General features: G+C 56.8%; 2 protein-coding genes, 1 long non-coding RNA gene and 3 other non-coding genes across 10 annotated transcripts; 5 read left to right on the top strand and 1 right to left on the bottom strand.

The window, feature by feature from the left end:
* The first annotated feature begins 983 nt into the window (after nt 1-983).
* LOC123578681 (Friend virus susceptibility protein 1-like) lies at nt 984-6132 on the top strand. Of its 4 annotated transcripts, XM_045441697.1 has the most exons (4): nt 1173-2232; nt 2547-2583; nt 4312-4354; nt 4724-6132. In XM_045441697.1, the coding sequence occupies exons 1-4, from the start codon at nt 2179-2181 to the stop codon at nt 5658-5660; spliced, it is 1071 nt and encodes a 356-aa protein (XP_045297653.1). In that variant the 5' UTR covers nt 1173-2178; the 3' UTR covers nt 5661-6132. The 4 variants fall into 4 exon arrangements, with proteins under 4 accessions (XP_045297655.1, XP_045297653.1, XP_045297652.1 ...); XM_045441699.1 differs by lacking the exons at nt 1173-2232; nt 2547-2583 and adding an exon at nt 984-1007; XM_045441696.1 differs by lacking the exon at nt 2547-2583 and having other exon boundaries at nt 1173-2302.
* On the top strand, nt 2604-2694 carry LOC123579491. Its single transcript, XR_006702796.1, has one exon. It is a non-coding gene; the product is annotated as a small nucleolar RNA SNORD88 (small nucleolar RNA).
* LOC123579492 lies at nt 4131-4227 on the top strand. The gene has a single exon (XR_006702797.1). It is a non-coding gene; the product is annotated as a small nucleolar RNA SNORD88 (small nucleolar RNA).
* On the top strand, nt 4566-4656 carry LOC123579490. The gene has a single exon (XR_006702795.1). It is a non-coding gene; the product is annotated as a small nucleolar RNA SNORD88 (small nucleolar RNA).
* Nucleotides 6133-8167: 2035 nt separating the features above from the next.
* On the bottom strand, nt 8168-12843 carry ACP4 (acid phosphatase 4). 2 transcript variants are annotated; one of them, XM_045441706.1, is made up of 11 exons: nt 12594-12843; nt 12418-12522; nt 12225-12311; nt 11031-11177; nt 10588-10686; nt 10389-10484; nt 9580-9712; nt 9414-9496; nt 8849-8973; nt 8427-8605; nt 8168-8348 (listed from the first exon to the last, which is right to left on the bottom strand). In XM_045441706.1, exons 1-11 carry the CDS (start codon nt 12690-12692, stop codon nt 8233-8235), a joined length of 1269 nt encoding a protein of 422 aa, XP_045297662.1. In that variant the 5' UTR covers nt 12693-12843; the 3' UTR covers nt 8168-8232. The 2 variants fall into 2 exon arrangements, with proteins under 2 accessions (XP_045297662.1, XP_045297661.1); XM_045441705.1 differs by having other exon boundaries at nt 8168-8605.
* Nucleotides 12844-17169: 4326 nt separating this feature from the next.
* LOC123578688 lies at nt 17170-17669 on the top strand. The gene is made up of 3 exons (XR_006702454.1): nt 17170-17302; nt 17391-17450; nt 17571-17669. It is a non-coding gene; the product is annotated as an uncharacterized LOC123578688 (long non-coding RNA).
* Nucleotides 17670-18195: the final 526 nt, after the last annotated feature.

The raw sequence follows: 18195 nt of genomic DNA on the forward strand, positions 1-18195 counted from the left end.
CAGGGAGACCAGCTAAACAATGTGTGTTCCACTCACAGAAGGGAATATTTGGCCCCCGTTTAAGGAATGAGGTCACTCTGTACTGATCCGGGGGAGACTATTTAGGGGACAAACTGGAATGAAAAAAAAAAAAAAAAAAAATCGCTACCCATAACATGTGTGCGTATACAGCCATAAAATAAAAAGTCCACACCATACTGTTGACAGTGGCGACTCTGGTGAGTGGGTTTGAAGTAGAGGAGTTTCCTTTTTTATCTTTGAAAAGAATGTTTACAATCAAGTCAGCTGAAAGACACTCCTTAGAGCTTGAAGCCTCCCTACCAAGAATCCAAGCCCCCAGGTCTTAAACCATCTAAACTGGGCGGTGGAGGGAGCACTTCCGGCCCTCACACAGCCCAGGAGTCCTGGCCCCCATCCTCCTCCTCCCATAGATCCAGAAGCCCAGCCTTTCGCCCCGGCGTCCAGGCACCGACCCCTCCTCTTGCTGCGCGGAACGAGCCTCTCATTCTGCGCCACGCTAGCGCTACCCCAGAATGTCCCCCGTCGATCTCGGCACTGGCCCCGCCTCCCATTCCTGCCTGCGGACTCAGTCTGGGTCGGCCCCGCCCCTTCCAGCCATAGCTCGCGCCACTGCCGCGCTGGCAATTCCAGGAGCCTCCCTTTCTGGCTCTGTCCCGGCTCGGGGTCCTTCCCCTTTGCCGCCCGCCTTTGGTGCTGTCCTCAGAGTTGCCTGACGCTCATGAGAGGACAACGGGCCCTGATATTCCCCTGCTTTTTTTTCTCCGCCTCTAGGGACAACATTGTATCGTCTGTTTAGGAAGATTTTTGGAGGGAACAGGCATTATTCGCTTCCCCAACACCAAAGCTGGATTTCCGGCCCCGGCGCGTGTGTTGGACGCCTCGGGGCGGAGCCCGGGCAGGGGCTTGTGGCGGGCCTTACGAGCGGCGCGCACTATAAAGCGGGACGCGAGGTCGCCCGCGCACGCTTTGAAGAGAGTGAGGGTCGGGTGAGCTGTCTTTGTCTTATGGCTCTTTTCCGTCTGCGCGGCCGGGCGTTGGGGTCTGGGTCGCTCCTGTCGTGATGTGCCCGGGGCTGCGGCGGGGCGGCCACGTCGTCGCATGGAAGGGGTCAGGCCCTTGTGAGACCCCAGCGCGCGCTCCGAGGCGAGCCTGGGGATCTTGGCGGGGTGGGCAGTGGCGTCCGAAGAGGCTGGCGGCCCTTTAGGGGCTCTCAGGGTGGGGAGGACTCCTGCCCCCGGAGCGAATGAGGGTTTTCAAGGCCAGCGCTCCTTGGCCCCGCAGCTGGGCTGCGCCATTTCTGTTTCCCACGTCGCAGAATTCCGCCATTTTGTCCGTTTTTCTTGGGGGCGGGGGGGGGGGGAGCGCGTGTGACCCTGAGTTTTTCTTGCTGAGGTTTTCCACTTCTGTGCTGGCTACATAAGCTTCCCTTAGGAAGTCGCTGTTTTTTTCCATTCCACGTGGCTGGCATTTTATGCAACCTGCAATAAAGATACGGGGGAGGTAGAGGCAGGATCTCAGGGTTTACCAAGAGTTAAGTGGGAGTGTGGAGTCTCTAGATGAATTACGGGGTTTCTGAGAACCACATGGGTGCGGTCTTAGGAGACAGCAAGTGGGGCCTTTAGCCTCAGGAATCATTCGGACACGGTCCCTCCAAATACCAGAGTTTTGTATTCACCCCATGCACGAGTTTCGGGAAACGTTACTTCTGAGCTAATTGGTCCTTAATTCAGGTCTTGGACATCCATTTCCCCATCGCCGAGGAAGCCCGGCCCCGGGCAGCTAGCTGATAGTCTATGTCCCCACCAAGACCCAGCAAAAATCCCCCCTGAGTTTCTCACTTCAGGCAGCCACCTGAAAATCTGTCGAACTTCATCCCAAGTGTTGCCCTGTCACAAGTGGAAGGATTTTTTTTTTTTCCCTCCATCACTGGCGCGCCCTCTTTTCGCCATTTTCCAATGTATTCCTTTCTCATCCCCCCCCCCTTTTTTTTTTTACTTGTTAAAATCCTCACACGTGCGGGGAAATACACATAAGTTTAACATTTTGCCATGCATGCTTTATTTCTGCCTGGTGTTCTGAAAGCACGTTTTTAATTTCATCAGAAATAATGGGGTCTCCTGTGTGCTTTGTGTCTGTGGTTCCTGAGCCCTCTCCAAAATGTCTTCCTCTGGTCTGTTCCAAAATGGTTGCAGAAAAGGGTCTCTGCTCATCGTGAGTGCTGCTTCTATGTTAGGGTTAGGGTTTTTTCCCCCTAGGATAGCTCCCTCCTCCTGCCACCCCGGTAGGTTCTTCAAGGGATTTGGACCTTAGCAGCTTTCACTGTCAAGGGTTAGTAGCAGGTGTAGCCAGTGCCAGAAGTCTGTAAAATTAGGCAAGGGGAGGTAGACACTGGGTTTTCTCCATGTAGGGGGTTTGACGACGGTCCCCTTGTGGACCGGTGACACTGGGGAGGTGGGGTCGCCTGGGGTCTGCACAGGAAGAATTGTGGACTTTGATACCCTCCCGGTGGATTTTGTGCTTCCCAGTCTCTAAGTGCAGTTAGTTGGGCCTCTGTTCCTGAAGGTGAGTGGCCGTGGGGACCTGGGCTCCCGTGATGTCCGGCACTGGGCTCTGATCGCCCCTGAGGATTCAGTGCGCCACAGGACCTTTGACACCTGGGGATCTGAGGAGCCCTGGTTTTGATGTCTCTGGACCCTCCCAGACTGTCTGTTCCTCCACCCTTACCAAGTCCTTCCTGTGTTGCACATGTGTCTTCAAGCAGAGGGACCGGCCACTAACATCCCCTCTCAGTGAGAACTCTTGCTTCCGCCCCCCCCCCATCTAAAATAACCTTACTTTCGTTTGGGATGACTTCACATCAGATAGCTCTGGGACCTAATTTATGTGCCAGCATTTGTGCTGGAGATTTACATGCAAATCCCTGTTCATTTATAGCAATGGAAATCCAGCCAGAATTGGGCCGGGTCCAAATCCCAGCTCTGCTGTTCATGGGCTCAGAGAGCTGGTCTCCTGAGCCTCAGTTTCTGTATCCGTAGAGCAGGCACAGCACAGCCAGCAGCATATGGGCCCGAATCCTCTGCACGGTTGGGGGTAGGTGGTGGTGATATTTCCTACCTAAAGGTAAGGGTTGGACAAGATGGAGAATACACGGATTGTGGCAGGAAAAACCGAACGTGTATTTGGGTTTCAAGGAAACGGACTAATTAAAGCTGATTTTCAAAGTCAGCAGAAGAAAAGAAACAAGCTGTCAGCACTTCTCACTGTGCACACTGAGGGGTTTGTAGATTGAACTTGGACAGCCGTCCTTGGATGGACACACTGATACAGTTAGTAAAGTTACCCTCCACTTTACACACTAACCATTGTTTAAAGTGACCCTTTATCTAGAGAATGTTGCACAAATGTTGCAAAGAGCCCAGTCATAAAATGGGCACGGGACCTGTTGTCTGAAAAGAAGCCAGTGTTCTCTGGTCTGGGGCGATTTGTCCCTGGTCCTTGGATGTCGGGAGTGGACAGAACGATGGCCGTGGTGCAGTAGGATGCAGGCATGTTCTCTGGGAGAGCTCAGGGGTGTCCGCTCTCGCTGGCTGGCACTTTGGGGGGAGAAGCTCCTTTCCATGATGGGGGGGGGGTGCTCAGTCTGAGGGCCTGTGCTCTTCGCCTGAGGCGTCCTCTGCGGAGCTCTGAATGTTTGCTGCAGCGGGGAGGGCGTTTCCGGGAAGATGGGGTAGGAAGTTGCCATTTGTGGAGGGACATGTGAGGGGAGAGCAGAGCTGGAGGCTCTGGGAGGCAGCTAGGGAAGACAGACCTGGGGTGCAGGCTGAGCAGGTGTGGGGGTGTCTTCAGTGGGGCACTGCTTTGAGCTGGGCGGGGTGGGGGTTGGTGGTGCCGAAGTCAGTTGTGGCGGATCATACAAGGTGACGGCCAAGGATAAGCCACAGTGAGGCTTGGTCAAGGGGCATCAAAAGACACGTGATCAGGGCTTCTTGGCACCCCAGTGGCCAGGTATTGTGGTCCTTTGTCCTGCCTGGGTGAGCTCTCATCTGTCCTCCCCCTTAGGGCTGGAGCCAAGTGGCTCTGTGACCTGAGTGAGGAGGGCAAGGGCACCAGGGCCCCCATGATGTCCAGCACTGGGCTCTGACCTCCCTTGAGGACATGGTGCCCCCCCCCCCGGGACCTTTGACACCCAGGGGGTCTGGGGGGCCCCACTCTGGGGACAGAGGGCTGGGGGCCGTGGTTGCCTGCGTCCTGCTGACCAGCTCTTCCCCTCCGGCTCCTTCCTGTCTGCAGGTGGTTCCTCCAGAGTCAAACAGCGCCGCTGTCCCTGCCCTTGGTAAGAACAGAAGAGGCTCCTTACTGGCCGTACCATAGCAATAAATCTATCGTGAAATATGTAGATTCTGGTAATAATACAAAAGCAAATGCCGAGTGGTTGCCCAGAGCTGGGCCCCGTGCTAAGCACTGGATGAAGTGTGGGGCGGTGAGGGGGAGGACACAGGAGAGATTGCAGCGACCCTGTCAGCGCTCCTGAAGGGGCTGGCTTGGGACCCCCATGATGTCTAGCACTGGGCTCTGACCTCCCCTGAGGACATGGTGCCCCCCGGGACCTTTGACACCCGGGGATCTGAGGGGTCCCGGTGGGGGGGAGGTGCTGGGGGGTGTGGCTGTTTTCCCACCTGACGGCCTCTCCCCTTCCCTGAAGCTCCTGCCCAGCAGCACCCCTCCTGGCTTCCTGCTGCTCCTCGCAGGGGACAGCCATCGTCATGGCCGAGCGAGCCCTGGCCCCCACCCAGATGGGGCGGGGGGACCGTTACTACACGTACACCGAGCTCCTGGCCATCTCGCGGCGCTTCAAGCAGAACCCCAACGAGCTCATGATCACCTGGATCCTGCGAGTGTATGACCAGGGGGGCCCGGCCCTGTCCCTGAACTCTGGAGAGCTGGCGCTCCTGGGTGACCTGACCGGCGATGCCATCTTCAACTACCACTGCAAGACGCTGCGGGGTGGCTGCCAGACGCTGCTCACCTGGCTGCTGCTGGCCTGGCGCCAGCGCTGGGAGTCCTTCCTGCACTTTGAGGCCACCGAGCTCCCCTTCCGCCCCTGGACCACCATGGAGGAGGGCATCCAGCTGGTGCGTGAGCTGGGCATGCTCGACTGGATCTACCGCGAGCCGCCCTCACCCCCCGCGCCCGAGCAGGGGCCCTGGCCGGCGCCCGAGGACGTGCCCTTCACGCAGGGCCTCCAGCGGCGCCTGCTGACGGCCGCGCCCTCCGAGCTGCGGCTCTCACTGGTCAGCCTGCTGGTCAAGGGCATGACGGTGCTGGAGGCGGTGATGGAGATCCAGACCATCGCCGACGTGGGCCTGCTGTGGCGCCAGAGCCAGCCGGGCCGCGCCAAGCTCATGTTGGGACCCAACCCGACGCGCAAGGACCTCACGGGCTGGCTGCTGAGCCATGGCGTCCCCAAGGAGAGGGTGGACAAGCAGCCCACCAAGGTCCTCCTGGAGCTGTACATCAAGGAGGCCAAGCGCAGCCGCGGCCACCCTGCCTACGTGCTGGGGGACGAGCAGCCCCCGCCTCCCCCCTACTCAGACCAGGCCTGTGGGGAGGAGCCGCCCGCACCCGTGCGCCATGACTAGGCCCCCCCTGGGCACGGCCTCCCCGCTGCTACTCTGCGGGGTGGGTGGTGCTAGATTCCAGGAGAGACAGTCCATGCCTCCTGAGCACCCCCAGGGGGGACTGAGGGGTGGTTCATTTGCCCTTTTCTGGACTCCCAGGCCTCTCTGAGTGCTTGAGGTGCCCTTGCCCCCTGGCACCCTATCGGTGTCACCAGCCAGAGTGGTGGACGGAAGCCAGCCGGCCAGTAGCCCTGGGGTGCCTGTGCCCCCATCCCCAGGGGCACATCCCATTACATTTCAGTCTGTTACACTTCAGGCCCATTGGCATGGTGGGCGGGCACCCCCACCCTGCCCCACTGGCCCCCAAAGCACTACAGGCCAAGTGGGATCTCCGCACAGCCCACAACTTGAAAGCACCTTGAAGTTTGTACCCTTTTTCTTAAGCTATTTTTAAATGCAATGTTTTTACCTAATAACTTAAGCATGTACAACACTTTGGTTTTCCGGGTGCTTCTTTCTGGCTTGGAATGATTTTCTCTCGAGTGTGTGTGCATGTGCGTATGCAATACCTGCCTTCTAAAGCGGACTTTTGCTGTTGGCTCACCTGGAGAGGGGGCAGTCAGTCCTCTCTGCTTTCTAGCTGGATGTGTGGCATCTGGGCCGTGTCTGTCACACCTGGGTTGAAAGTGTTGGGGCCAAGAATCACAGCTCCGTGGGGACAGACCACCCGGATGGTCAGCACTAGGCACAGGGGCGCCCATTGAATGTGCGTGTCGCTGTGTCTGGGCTGTCCTAACAGACAGGGTTTGTGGTGTGGTCCTGGTGTGAGATTGCATCCGGAACCCTCTCGGGGCAAGGGCAGGGGTCACGCAGAGGAGCCCCCATCGTTCCACAGGCCATCTCAGTATGCTGAAGGCTGGGCTCCTGTCCTCCTGCTGGAGCCACTTAACAAAGAACCTGCAAGTTCTTTGAGTCAATGTAAGCAAGAAAGTGCCCGCCTCTCCAGGGATACATGAAGACCTTCTGAGGTGCCCTTATGGATGGGTCTGTTGGTGGTCTCCACGTAAAGGACAGGGGGTTCTCCGGCATTTCCAAGCTGTGCAGACAGGGCTGCTGACCCCAGTCCAACCCTGCCCAGCCCTTTCTGGACCCTCCGCCCAAGGTCGAGGGGCTTGCACCTTATTCCCCCTGGGGGGGGAGGTTTGGGGTCCCGGTGGCTAGGAGTAGCTTCTTGCTATGAGCACCCGCCTCCCACCTGTAATCACCTCCTGCGTCCCAGGCTCCCCACTGGTGGTGCTGGTGGGTTCACACAGACCAGCTGATGTAGGCATGCTCATCAGTGTGGCGCATGTGGGTTACGGCCAGTGAGGGGATTGGTGTCTCGGCCCAGGCCACCCAGTGCTTGCCACGTGGTGGAGAGAGTGACGTCTCCCCTCCCGGTCTGAGAGGTTAAGTGCAGGGGCACCGGAACGGGCCTGGAACCAGGTGCCCCCACAGGGCCTGCTGTTTTATTAGTAGGTCTGCAGGAGCATTTTTTAGTCTTCAGTGCCATCCGGTGCTACATTTGCGAGGATGGAAACTGCCGTGTGCCCAGTACGGCAGCGGCCAGCCACGTGTGGCCAGTGCAGCTGGGACCTGAATTTTCCACTTTATTTAAATAGCCCCATGGGAGCCATTGGGCACACAGGCAGGTCCCACCCCCTGCAAACTATTGCAGCCCCCAGAATGAGAACGTCACCGGCCCCGCCCGCTCTGCTGGCCTCCAGCAGGAGTTTAATGGCAAGGGATGTGGGGTCTGAGGAGTCTCAGCTCTGCCAAAGGAGATGGGAGCACGGAGGCCAGTCACGTGCCGGGAGTCACAGAGCCTCAGGTTTGCCGGTGGCTTTGGCCCTTGCACCTCCTTGTGAGCTGTCCCCCTGCGCTTGAACCCCCGCCCCCCCCCCCCCGGGGGCGGTGGAGAAGACTAAAGGTGACAGCTCAAAGCCAGGTTGGGTGACTGCCGGGAACCAGTTCTCAAGGGAGTGTGTGACCCACGGAGGGGCTCACTGAGCAGGCGCGGCTCTGATGCCCGCCAGGTGCGCGCGTCGCGTGCTGCACCTACAAATGCATGTTCCCGCAGGCACTCACCTACCGTCCGCTCCCATGCACCCGCATAAATACACCCGCACATGCAGGCACGCCCACACGCGTACAACATGCACAGATGGAGGCTGCGCACGCACCGCACGCACGCACAGAGGCCTTGTCACACGGACACGCGCATTCTTGTGCCAACACGTATATGCAGACACCTCACAGGCACCCAAATAAGCGCAGAAACATTCGCACAAGTGTCTGTACGCACGTGCACGCACGTGCCACATACGTGTGCGCAAGCCGCCCTTCACGCAGGCCCCCCCCCCCACACACACAGGTAACAGCACGCGCGTGCGTGCGCACGCAGACCCGCCCGGGGCTCCGGGGCCCGGGAGCCCTCCCCTCGGTTCCCACGGGGCCAGGCGCACACAGTAAGTCACGGGAGCCAGAGCAGCGGGTGAGCAGACATGTTGGGATGCAATGGCAGCGCGGGAAAGGGGGCGCCCGGTTTCCCAGCTCACACGGGGCCGCCCCAGGCCCGCAGGCAGCCGGGTCTCCAGGCCAGCAGGCCCAGCCCCAGGCTGAGCCCCGCCAGCACCGCCACGGCCCCGGCCAGCAGGGGCACCACCGTGGCTGCGGGGAGAACACGGGAATGTGAGTCGTGGGACTCGGGCCCCCCCACGCTCCCAACCCAACGCCCGTGGCCGTCACCTGCAGGGGTGGCAGGCTCGCGGGAGCCGTGGCAGGGGACCCCGTGAGCCGGAGGCCGGGCGGGGGCGGTGAGCTGGCGGAAGCGGCCTAGTGGGCAGGAGCCCGGGCACCCGGGGAGGTTGAGGGGCAGGGGCAGGCCGGAGGAGTCGTTGCGGTAGAAAAGGGAGATGGTGACGTTCCTGGAGGGAGACAGGAGGTGGTGGCACCCGAGCCCCTCCCCACCGCCCCCCTGCCACTGACTTAAATCTGGAGAAGAGGAGCCGAATGGGGAGACTGGGCTCCTGACTCCCACCTGTCAACCTCCAAGTGCCATCCGGGGCAAATACCCCTCCGGGCCCGGGCCACGCCCACTGCCCGGGACCCCACGTCTCTTCCCGCGACAGTTCTGTCCTGTCCCTTCCTGGGCGCCACCCCCTCCTTACCCAGCATCCTCGTCCGGGTCCCCGAGGTGCCTCCGGAATTCAAAGCCGAGGCAGGCAGCATATGGCGGGGTGTGACCGTCATAGAGACCCAGGGCTCCCTGGAGGGCCAGCAGAGTGCTGTCGTGCTGCGGGTGGATCCCAGGGCTGAGACAGGGCTTCTCTCTCCACGTCTTGTCTCTCCTGAACTCTAGGCTGGTGCATCCAGCTGCCTCCCAGATGTCCCGCAGTTCCCTTTAGCGCCCCCCCCCCCAAGTCTGCTCACCTTGGAGGCAATCCCACTAATTGCAGGTAATCATTTAATGAAGATCGGTCAAGTAGACGCAAAAATATGATCGGGCAGTAGTTCAGTTAAACAGCCTGTCCTTCCAGAAGAGCTAAACTCTCTTACAACACCATCACCTCCCTCCTTCCAGACTGTGTACCTCTAGTGAAACGGTCTGAGAGTATGGTTTGGAGATGAGCTACCCAAGGCAGCGGGCGGAGGTTCCATTGGGACCACCCCACCGGCTTTTCCTCCCCTCATCCCTGTGCCCACATGGCACTGCCCCCCTTCCCAAAGACTCACAGCTGAGTACATAACCATCTTGAGGGGCAGCCCTAGGCGCTGGACCCGAGAGAAGTTGGCAAGGATGGCATCCAGCAGGATCCCTGAGAGGGCAAGAACAGAGCGCTGGAGAAGCCCCCAGAGGAAGGCACTTTGGCCTCCCGGCCCCCCAGCCCCATGGCCTCACCCCCTGTCAGCTGGGCCTTCTCGGCTGCCCGGGGTGGACCCACATGGGCCCCAATATCCAAAGCTGAGATCTGCGCTAGCGTCCGTAGGACATTCGGGGAGGCCCAGGATGGGAGGGGAAGACCGTGGGCTTGCTGGAGAGAGACAGGGAGAGGAGACAAAGTGACCAGGACATCCTGAGCTCTCCATGCTCCCCTCAGACCGCCCCCCCACCCCTGCAGTGCCTGTGCTGTCCCGTTAGCTGCAGCCCTCTCCCCCAGCTCCCTCATCGGAACCCCTCATGGGCCGGATCTGGTCAAAAAGCTATGGTGCGGCCGATAACGATCATTAATTAACAACGACCATCACCGTCCAGGAGCCCTCACCCACGGACCCAGACGTGTCTCAAACTTCAGACGTCTGGGACTTTAGAAGGGTCCGATGGTGGCGTCACCATCTACACCAGAGCACGCCCAGTGCAAACTATCCCCACCGTGCAACTAGGATGATTTTCACCGGCATGTCGGTTTCGGGCGCTTTTCCCCGCAAGGAAACTAACAGGAGGAATGACAAACACACAGCCTCCGGCCTCCCTGCGGGCCTCACTGTATGCCCGGCACTGCTCTAAGCACATGGCATGGATCTCGATCGTTACAGAAACCCCAGGAGGTGTCGATATGTGCGCTGCTGTCCCCACTGTGCAGATGCGCAAACTGAGGCAGTCAGGGTTAGGGGACTTGCCCGAGGGAACACGGGGAGGGAGCGGCAAAGCTGGGATTTGAATCCGGGTGTCCTTGCGGCCTTGGCTGGGTGGGTGGGGCGAGGGCTCACCTGGCACATCAGCGTGTCCAGAACCTTCCACGCCCTGCGGAGCGGCTCTCCGACCAACGAGAGCCCCGTGTAGTTCTCCAGGCGAGTTAGGAAGTCCTGGGTGCACCGGGCTGGGTGAGTCTAACGGACCTCCTCACCCCTCCCTGCCCCGCCCTCCCCGCCACGCCCCTCCGGGCCCCGCCCCGCCGGCCCCGCTCACTGTCCAGCCCTCCAGGGCGGTCTGGTACTCCGCTGCCTCCGTGGCCTCCCTGAGCAGCTCATGGTATCGGGGACAGCTGCGCGTGGGGAACCTCAGCAGCTGGGGGAAACTGAGGCTCAGAGAGGACAGCTTGACTGGGACCCCAGTCACAGCAGAGGGCGCGGAGAATTGGGGCTGCGGAGGCCTTGTCTCTGGTCCAAATCTCTCTTCAAACTACGCGGTCCCTCCCAGATCTGGCCGCGCCACACGGGGATGGCGGGTCACCTCACCTAGACAGCTCTCCCCGGGGGGAAGGGCTCACTGCCCCAAGACAGCACACGCCCCCCGGGGGGGAGCCGCTCAGCTGGGCCAAACTGCCTCTCTCAGCCACTGGCTCCCTCCACCCAGAGGTGTCTGTCTCTCTCCATCCCTCCCACCCCCCTGCACCTGCCCAGCCCCCTGACCTTGTCCTCGGTGACTGGCACTGTATGTACAGGGATGGGCCTCCAGGCAGCCTCTGGGCGCCCCGGAGCAGCCTCAGGGAACAGCCCTGCGAGGTTGGCCTGAGCGCTCTCCAACGTGCGGTCAAAGTCAGTGCTGCGAACATACACCTGGGGGGTGGCGGGGAGAAAACAGGCAAGGGGACCAAGGTCGGGTCACAGGTCAGCTGCAGCAGCAAACCAAAAGCTTCAGATTCGGTTCCGGGTCGAAGGTTAGGGGTTGGGAGTCAAAACCCAGGGCAAATTGGAGCGTCTGGTTCTCAGTGTTGGAAGTTGGGATCAAGGGTCAGAGGTCAATGTCAGGAGCAGCCAGGTTGGAGGTCAGAGGTTGGGTGAACATGTGGGACCAGAGGGGTCAGTGGCCTCATTGAAAGAGAGGAAGATCAGAATTGCTGGTGGCTGGAAGTTGGAGTTCAAGGTTAGGAGGGGAGGTTGAAGGACATGGGACCAGAATTCAGTACATGTCTATCAGGGATCAGAGGTCAGAGGTCAGGAGGAATGCTCCTATTTGGGGGGTGTCAAAAGACAGGGAGGAAATTCAGATTTGGTGAAGGGCAGAGATCAAAGATGGGAAGTTGGGAGGGCAAATTGAACCCGTAAGGGTCAAAGTCACAACCAGCAAGTTTTGGCATCAGAAACCAGAGGTCAGAAAATCTGGACGGAGTTGGTGGGAGTCAGAAGAGAGAGGTGAGGGCAGGAAAATAAAGTCAGGGTTGGGGCGCCTGGGTGGCTCATTTGGTTAAACGCCAGACTCCTGGTTTCAGCTCAGGTCATGATCTCACGGTTCGTGGGTTCGAGCCCCGTGTCAGGCTCCGTGCTGATGATGCGGAGTCTGCTCGGGATTCTCTCTCTCTCCCCCTCTCTCTGCCCCTGCCGCTCCCCTGATTGCGTGCGCTCTCTCCCAAAATAAATAAATAAACTTAAAAAAGAAAAAGTCAGGGTTGACGGAGGTCAGAGGTCAGAGGTGAAGCATATTCATGCTGAGGTGGGGTCAGAGGTCAGCACGAGTAAGTCAATGGTTTGGAGGTGAGCGATCAGAACTGGGGTGCAGGTTGGGTTATGGGGGGGTCAAAGGCCAGAGGCGGAGGCCCACGGTGAGTGTTGGGGTCAGTGGAGGTCAGAAGTCAGGAGGCAGGTGAGGGTCATCGTGGGCAGTACCTCCTCCCGCCGGTACTCGGGGCTCAGAAAGGCCTCATAGCGGTTCCTCAGGAAGCGGCCCAGCTCCAGCTGCTGGCGGACCCCCTCCTGAGGACAGAGCAGGAGTCAGCAGACCCCTCCCTGCCCCGCCCACTCCCCCCCCCCACCGCCGCCTGCCCCCCCCCCCCCCCCCCCCCCCCCCCCGGCCTCTCACCCCAGTCAGCTGGCCCAGGCCCCTGGGCCACAGGACGGTGATCGCCTCCTTGTGCGGGTCGGTGGGATAGGAGGCCAGCGGGGCCCGGTCGCCGTGCCGGAACACCTGGGGACGGGACCAGGTCAGGGCCGGCCTGGGAGAGGCGAGGGGCCAGGCCGGGGCGGGGGACACCTCACCACAGCCACAAACACCAGGGGTCCTTCCGGCAGGGCCTGGGGCAGGAGCAGAAGCAGGATAGGTCCAGCAGGGAGGCCCCAAAACCCTGGCCCGGCCATCTCCACACAGCCCAGACGCTGAGCTCAGCCCACTGTCTGTGCCGCAGCCCCACCCACTCATTACCCCTGCCTCAGCACCCCCAGAAACGCAGGTCCCGGCATGCCTGTCCCGGGAGCCAAGGCGGGCTCCTGGGATCGACTCCCCCCCCCCCCCACCGCACCCCCAGGCCTTTGGATTAGCCAGTGGATTAACCCATTTAATCTCCTCTGCGACTCTAGCAGGGGGTGATATGGTTATCACCGTCCCCATTGTGCAGCTGGGGAAACTGAGGCACGGCAGGGTTAAATCATTTGCCTGAGCGGGGCGCCTGGGTGGTTCAGTCGGTTGAGCTTCTGGCTTTGGCTCAGGTCATGATCTCACGCTTCGTGAGTTCGAGCCCCGCGTCGGGCTCCGTGCTGACAGCTCAGAGCCTGGAGCCTGCTTCTGATTCTGTGTCTCCCTCTCTCTCTGCCCCTCCCCTGCCCACACTCTGTCTCTCTCTCAAAAATAAATAAACATTTAAAAAATTAAAAAAAAAAAATCATTTGCCTGAGGGAACACAGGCAGTGAGTGGCAGAACTGGGATTTGAACCAGGGGCCCTTAACCTGGATGCAGAGGAAGGCAGCGACACCCCCACCCAGCCCCGCATTCTAGACACATGCTCTGCCTTCTTCTCCCTCCCCACCACCACAAATCGGTTTTTTCCTATTCTCACCCCTTAAATGTTGGAGCTCTTTGTAGCTCTCTCGGGCTTCTTGGAGATGTCACCTTCTTCCGGTGCCGCCCACAGCTGGCCCAAGCCAGCAGGGCTCAGTGGTTGAACACCCAGACCCCGGATTTGGACAGGCTGGGTTCCAACCCTAACCTCACCCACCATTTACAAGCTGTGCAACCATCAGCACGTTACTGCGCCTCTCTGTGCCTCAGTTTCCTCATTCATAAAATGGGAACGAGTACAATCTCAGAGAGTTGCTTTGAGGGTTAACGAGTTCAAATATATTAGCACTTAGAACAGGGGTTTGCGGACCAACTACTAAATAGTTATTTCTTGCTGTGTGACAAATTACCTGAAAACTTAGTGGCTTACGACAGTAGCCACTTATTTCTTGAAGTTTTGGTGGGTCATGAATTTGGGAGTGGCATAGCTGGGTGGTCTCGGCTTAGGGTCTTCACAAGATTGAAGTCAGGTTGTGGCTGGGGCTGCAGTCATTTGGAAACTTGAGCCACTTTTTTTTTTGAAATGTTTATTTGGGGGGGCGCCCGGGTGGCTCAGTCGGTTAAGCGGCCGACTTCGGCTCAGGTCATGATCTCTCGGTCCGTGAGTTCGAGCCCCGCGTCGGGCTCTGTGCTGACAGCTCGGAGCCTGGAGCCTGTTTTGGATTCTGTGTCTCCCTCTCTCTGACCCTCCCCCGTTCATGCTCTGTCTCTCTCTAAATGAAATGTTTATTTGGTTTTGAGAGAGAGAGAGAGAGAGAGAGAGAGCCCAACCTATAAGCGCAGGGGCAGGGGAGGGGCCAAGAGAGGGAAACAGAGCATCCAAAGGCTGTCAGCGCAGAGCCCAATGCGGGGCTTGAACTCACGAACCTCGAGACCATGACCTGAGCCGAAGTCGGACGCTTAACTGACCGAGTCACCGGGGCGCCCCTAACTCGAGTCGCTTCTGAGCTCACCAGGGCAGCTGCTGGCCAGAGGCCTCAACTCACCACCACATGGCCGTTGGTTCCTCCCACAGTGACTGACCAAGAGACAGCAGTGTCTCTTGTAGCCTAACCTCAGAAGTCTCCTCCACTATTCCCACCCTATTTCGTTGTTTTCGCAGAGCAGTCCTGTCCCCTAAGGGAGGAGCCCCCATGAGTGGGATCAGTGCCCTTGTAATAAAAGACACTCCAGGAGCTCCCTTGTCCTTCCAGCACCACAGGGCACATCCAGAAGCTGGCTGACTGTGAACCACCAAGCAGGCTCTCATTAGACACCAGATCTGTCAATGCCTGGACCTTGGCCCTCCAGCCTCTAGGAAAGTGTGAAATAAATGTGTGTTCTTGATAAGTCATCCCCTCTATGATACTCTGCTGTAGCAGAATGAATGGAATGACACCCTCTCCGTGTCAAGAACCCAACTGAAGCACCTCTGCAAAGTCACTTTAGCCATGTGAGAGGTGTTCACAGGTTCTGGGGATTAAGGCATTTCAAGGCCATTATTCAGCCAACCACGCAAGTAAACATGGGGAAACACCCTGGTTCTTCACCCACTGGCCGACCCCAGCCCTTTGATCTCTGGATAACGATTGGCCTCAGCAGGAACTCCAAAGGTGAGATGATAGATAGATAGATAGATAGATAGGAAGATAGGATGATAGATAGATGATAGATGTTGATGATAGAGATATAGATGATGATGATGATAGATAGATATAGATGTTAGATAGATGATAGATAGATGATAGATGTTGATGATAGAGATATAGATGATGATAGATACATAGATAGATAGATAGATAGATAGATAGATAGATATGTTAGATAGATAGATAGATAGATAGATAGATAGATGATAGATGATGATAGGGATATAGATGATGACAGATAGATAGATAGATAGATAGATAGATATAGATGTTAGATAGATGGATGATAGATAGATGTTGATGATAGAGATACAGATGATGATAGATAGATATAGATGTTAGATGATAGATGTTGATGATAGAGATATAGATGATGACAGATAGATAGATGATAGATGTTGATGATAGAGATACAGATGATGAGAGATACATAGATAGATAGATAGATAGATAGAGATGTTAGATGATAGATAGATAGATGTTGATGATAGAGATATAGATGATGATGATAGATAGATGATAGATAAATAGATAGATAGATAGAGATGTTAGATAGATGTTAGATGATAGATAGATGTTGATGACAGAGATACAGATGATAGATAGATACATAGATAGATAGATAGATAGATAGATATAGATGTTAGATAGATGATTGATAGATAAATGATAGATAGATGTTGATGATAGAGATACAGATGATGATAGATAGATATAGATGTTAGATAGATGATAGATAGATGTTGATGATAGAGATATAGATGATGAGAGATACATAGATAGATAGATAGAGATGTTAGATAGATAGATATTGATGATAGAGATATAGATGATGAGAGATAGATATAGATATTAGATAGATATATAGATTGATGATAGATGATGATAGAGATATAGATGATGATAGATACATAGATAGATAGATATAGATGTTAGATAGATAGATAGATAGATATAGATGATAGATAGATGATAGATAGATGCTGATGATAGGGATATAGATGATGACAGATAGATAGATATAGATGTTAGATAGATGATAGATGATAGATGTTGATGATAGAGATATAGATGATGAGAGATACATAGATAGATAGATAGATAGATATAGATGTTCGATAATTGATGATAGATAGATGTTGATGATAGAGATATAGATGATGATAGATACATAGATATATAGATAGATAGATCCTGGGAGGTCCTATTTTCTTTATTTTACAAACTAGAAAATTTGTCTAAGGTCACCCCACTCGCAAGTGCCAGAGTTGGGACTCAAACTCGTCCAGCGGGAGGTCCGTGCGCTGCACTGCCCGCGCCCGGCTCCCTCCTCTGGGCATCTCTCTGTCTGAGAGCTGAAACGGAAGGGTACAGTGTCACCTCTGCCACCTCGTCTGACCTTAGCTGGGAACATGAGCGCATCCAGCAACTGAAAATGTTACCGTTCTGCGCATGTCCATGGGTGACCGCGCGAGGGCAGCGGGTCTGCGTTTGGGGGATTACAGATAATGTAGCGAGTAGGCGAATTCGCAAGGATGGAATCCGCGGGTAACGACGGGCGACTATACTCGTTTCTTTCCCTATTTCTGGTGACCTGGGAGTGAGTTCTAAAAGCGTCACGGACGAAGGGTTAGATGTCTACGATACTAGCGGGGAGGCTGGAGGAGTAAAAGTCAGAGACCGCCAGGGGGCGGTGGGAGGCGCGGGCCTGTGGCCCAGAGGTGGGCAAATTGCGGCGGCCGGCGCTCCCACCCTTAGAACTGGTGGTGACGAAGCTCTGGAATGCGCGTCCGACTGCTGCTTCTCCCACCCTTGTGTCCGGCAGCCACTGCTGGAGGAAATTTTGTCTGGGCCGCCTCACTTCCTCTCCAGGCTCCCAGCCTCCTCCCTGCTCCAAGACACCGACACTCAGAGCTGACTGGGTGTCTCCCCTGTTCACAGCCTCCCGTGGCTCCCCAGCACCCCGGGGCGGGGGGGGGGGGGTGGGGGAACAAACTCCTCAGTGCTGGAGGTCTGGATTCTCCAGTCTCAAGTGTCCCGATCCCAAATTCAGACACTACAGGTCCTTTTCTGCGTCCGAGCCCCCCACCCTCAACCATCTGCCCAATGCCCCCCCCTACCCAGAATGCCCTTCTCTCGTCACCACGGCCACCATTCTGGTCTCCCAGGCAACCCCTCTGAGGTTCTGGTGGCTGATCAGCTGCCTCTGGCTCAGAGTCCAGGAAAGGAAGAGGGAGGTCAAACAACTGTGCAGCTCAAGGCCATGGCCATGAACTTTCAGGAAGTGAGGAGGGGGCTGGCAGGGGGTGGGGGGAGGCCTGGGGAGAGGGAAGGGAGGAGGTAGGCCCTGACTTCTGACCCCCCCCCCCCAGAACGTAACCCTGGCCATGGCCGTGATCACCATCCTTGCCTCCATCTACTTCTTCAACAAGGTGAGTGGGCAGAGGGCAGAGGTGGCCGACTGAATCTCTGACTCTGCGGCCCCTACTTTATTGTCTTAGCCTCTCCTCCTCTCCCGTGCCTCTGTATATCTCTGAGTCTTCCTCCCTCAGGCTCAGCGATGAGAAGACATGGGACGCCTAATCCAAGAGCATTCCACCCTGGATCATGACCCTGGCCTCTGAGACCCAATAAATGTGACTGCATCAGCATATCCTGTTCCAGGGTACCACCCTGGCTGGTGCACAGCCTCCCGGGCTCCATTTGAGTCTCCGAGTCAGAGGGAGGAGGGGCCAAGGGTCCAGTCTCCTGGGTCTGAGGAAGGAGAGGGCTAGAGGGCTGGACTCTCCCATTTGAGGCCAGGAACCCAGAATCTGAGCCGGGTTTTGAGGGACGAGTAGGAGTCTTTCAGGAAAAAATAGAGAAGAGGAAGGACATTTGAGCTTTGCGTGCAAAAGCACAGAGAGGAGAGAGAGCAGGGCTCATTCACCTGGCATCAGCACAGACTGGCGTACTTCAGATATACTCCTCTCTGAACCTGGGTTTTCTTCTCAATCGGACAAAGGTAAAAATCTTTGTCCAGTGGGCCCAGGCCACAGCCAGAACAACTTGAGATCAAAGACACGAATTTGTCAGCCGCAAAAAGTCGGCAGTTATCATCTTCATTGCTGTATTGTATCAACACATCTTGCTTTTTTCTTAGAAAACTCCTATTCAGCCTTCAGTACCCAATGCCAA

This window comes from Leopardus geoffroyi, chromosome E2 (genome assembly GCF_018350155.1).
Source record: "Leopardus geoffroyi isolate Oge1 chromosome E2, O.geoffroyi_Oge1_pat1.0, whole genome shotgun sequence".
Classification (NCBI taxonomy): Eukaryota; Metazoa; Chordata; class Mammalia; order Carnivora; family Felidae; genus Leopardus; species Leopardus geoffroyi.

Coding starts and splice junctions, on each gene's coding strand:
- LOC123578681 (XM_045441696.1), top strand. CDS start 2,179: ATGTCTTCCTCTGGTCTGTTCCAAAATGGTTGCAGAAAAGGGTCTCTG. Junction 2,303..4,311: donor TCCCTCCTCCTGCCACCCCG/GTAGGTTCTTCA, acceptor TCCTGTCTGCAG/GTGGTTCCTCCAGAGTCAAA. Junction 4,355..4,723: donor CGCCGCTGTCCCTGCCCTTG/GTAAGAACAGAA, acceptor CCTTCCCTGAAG/CTCCTGCCCAGCAGCACCCC.
- ACP4 (XM_045441705.1), bottom strand. CDS start 12,692: ATGGCCGGGCCAGGGTTTTGGGGCCTCCCTGCTGGACCTATCCTGCTT. Junction 10,485..10,587: donor CCGCCCTGGAGGGCTGGACA/GTGAGCGGGGCC, acceptor CGGTGCACCCAG/GACTTCCTAACTCGCCTGGA. Junction 8,606..8,848: donor GACCCGGACGAGGATGCTGG/GTAAGGAGGGGG, acceptor GTCTCCCTCCAG/GAACGTCACCATCTCCCTTT.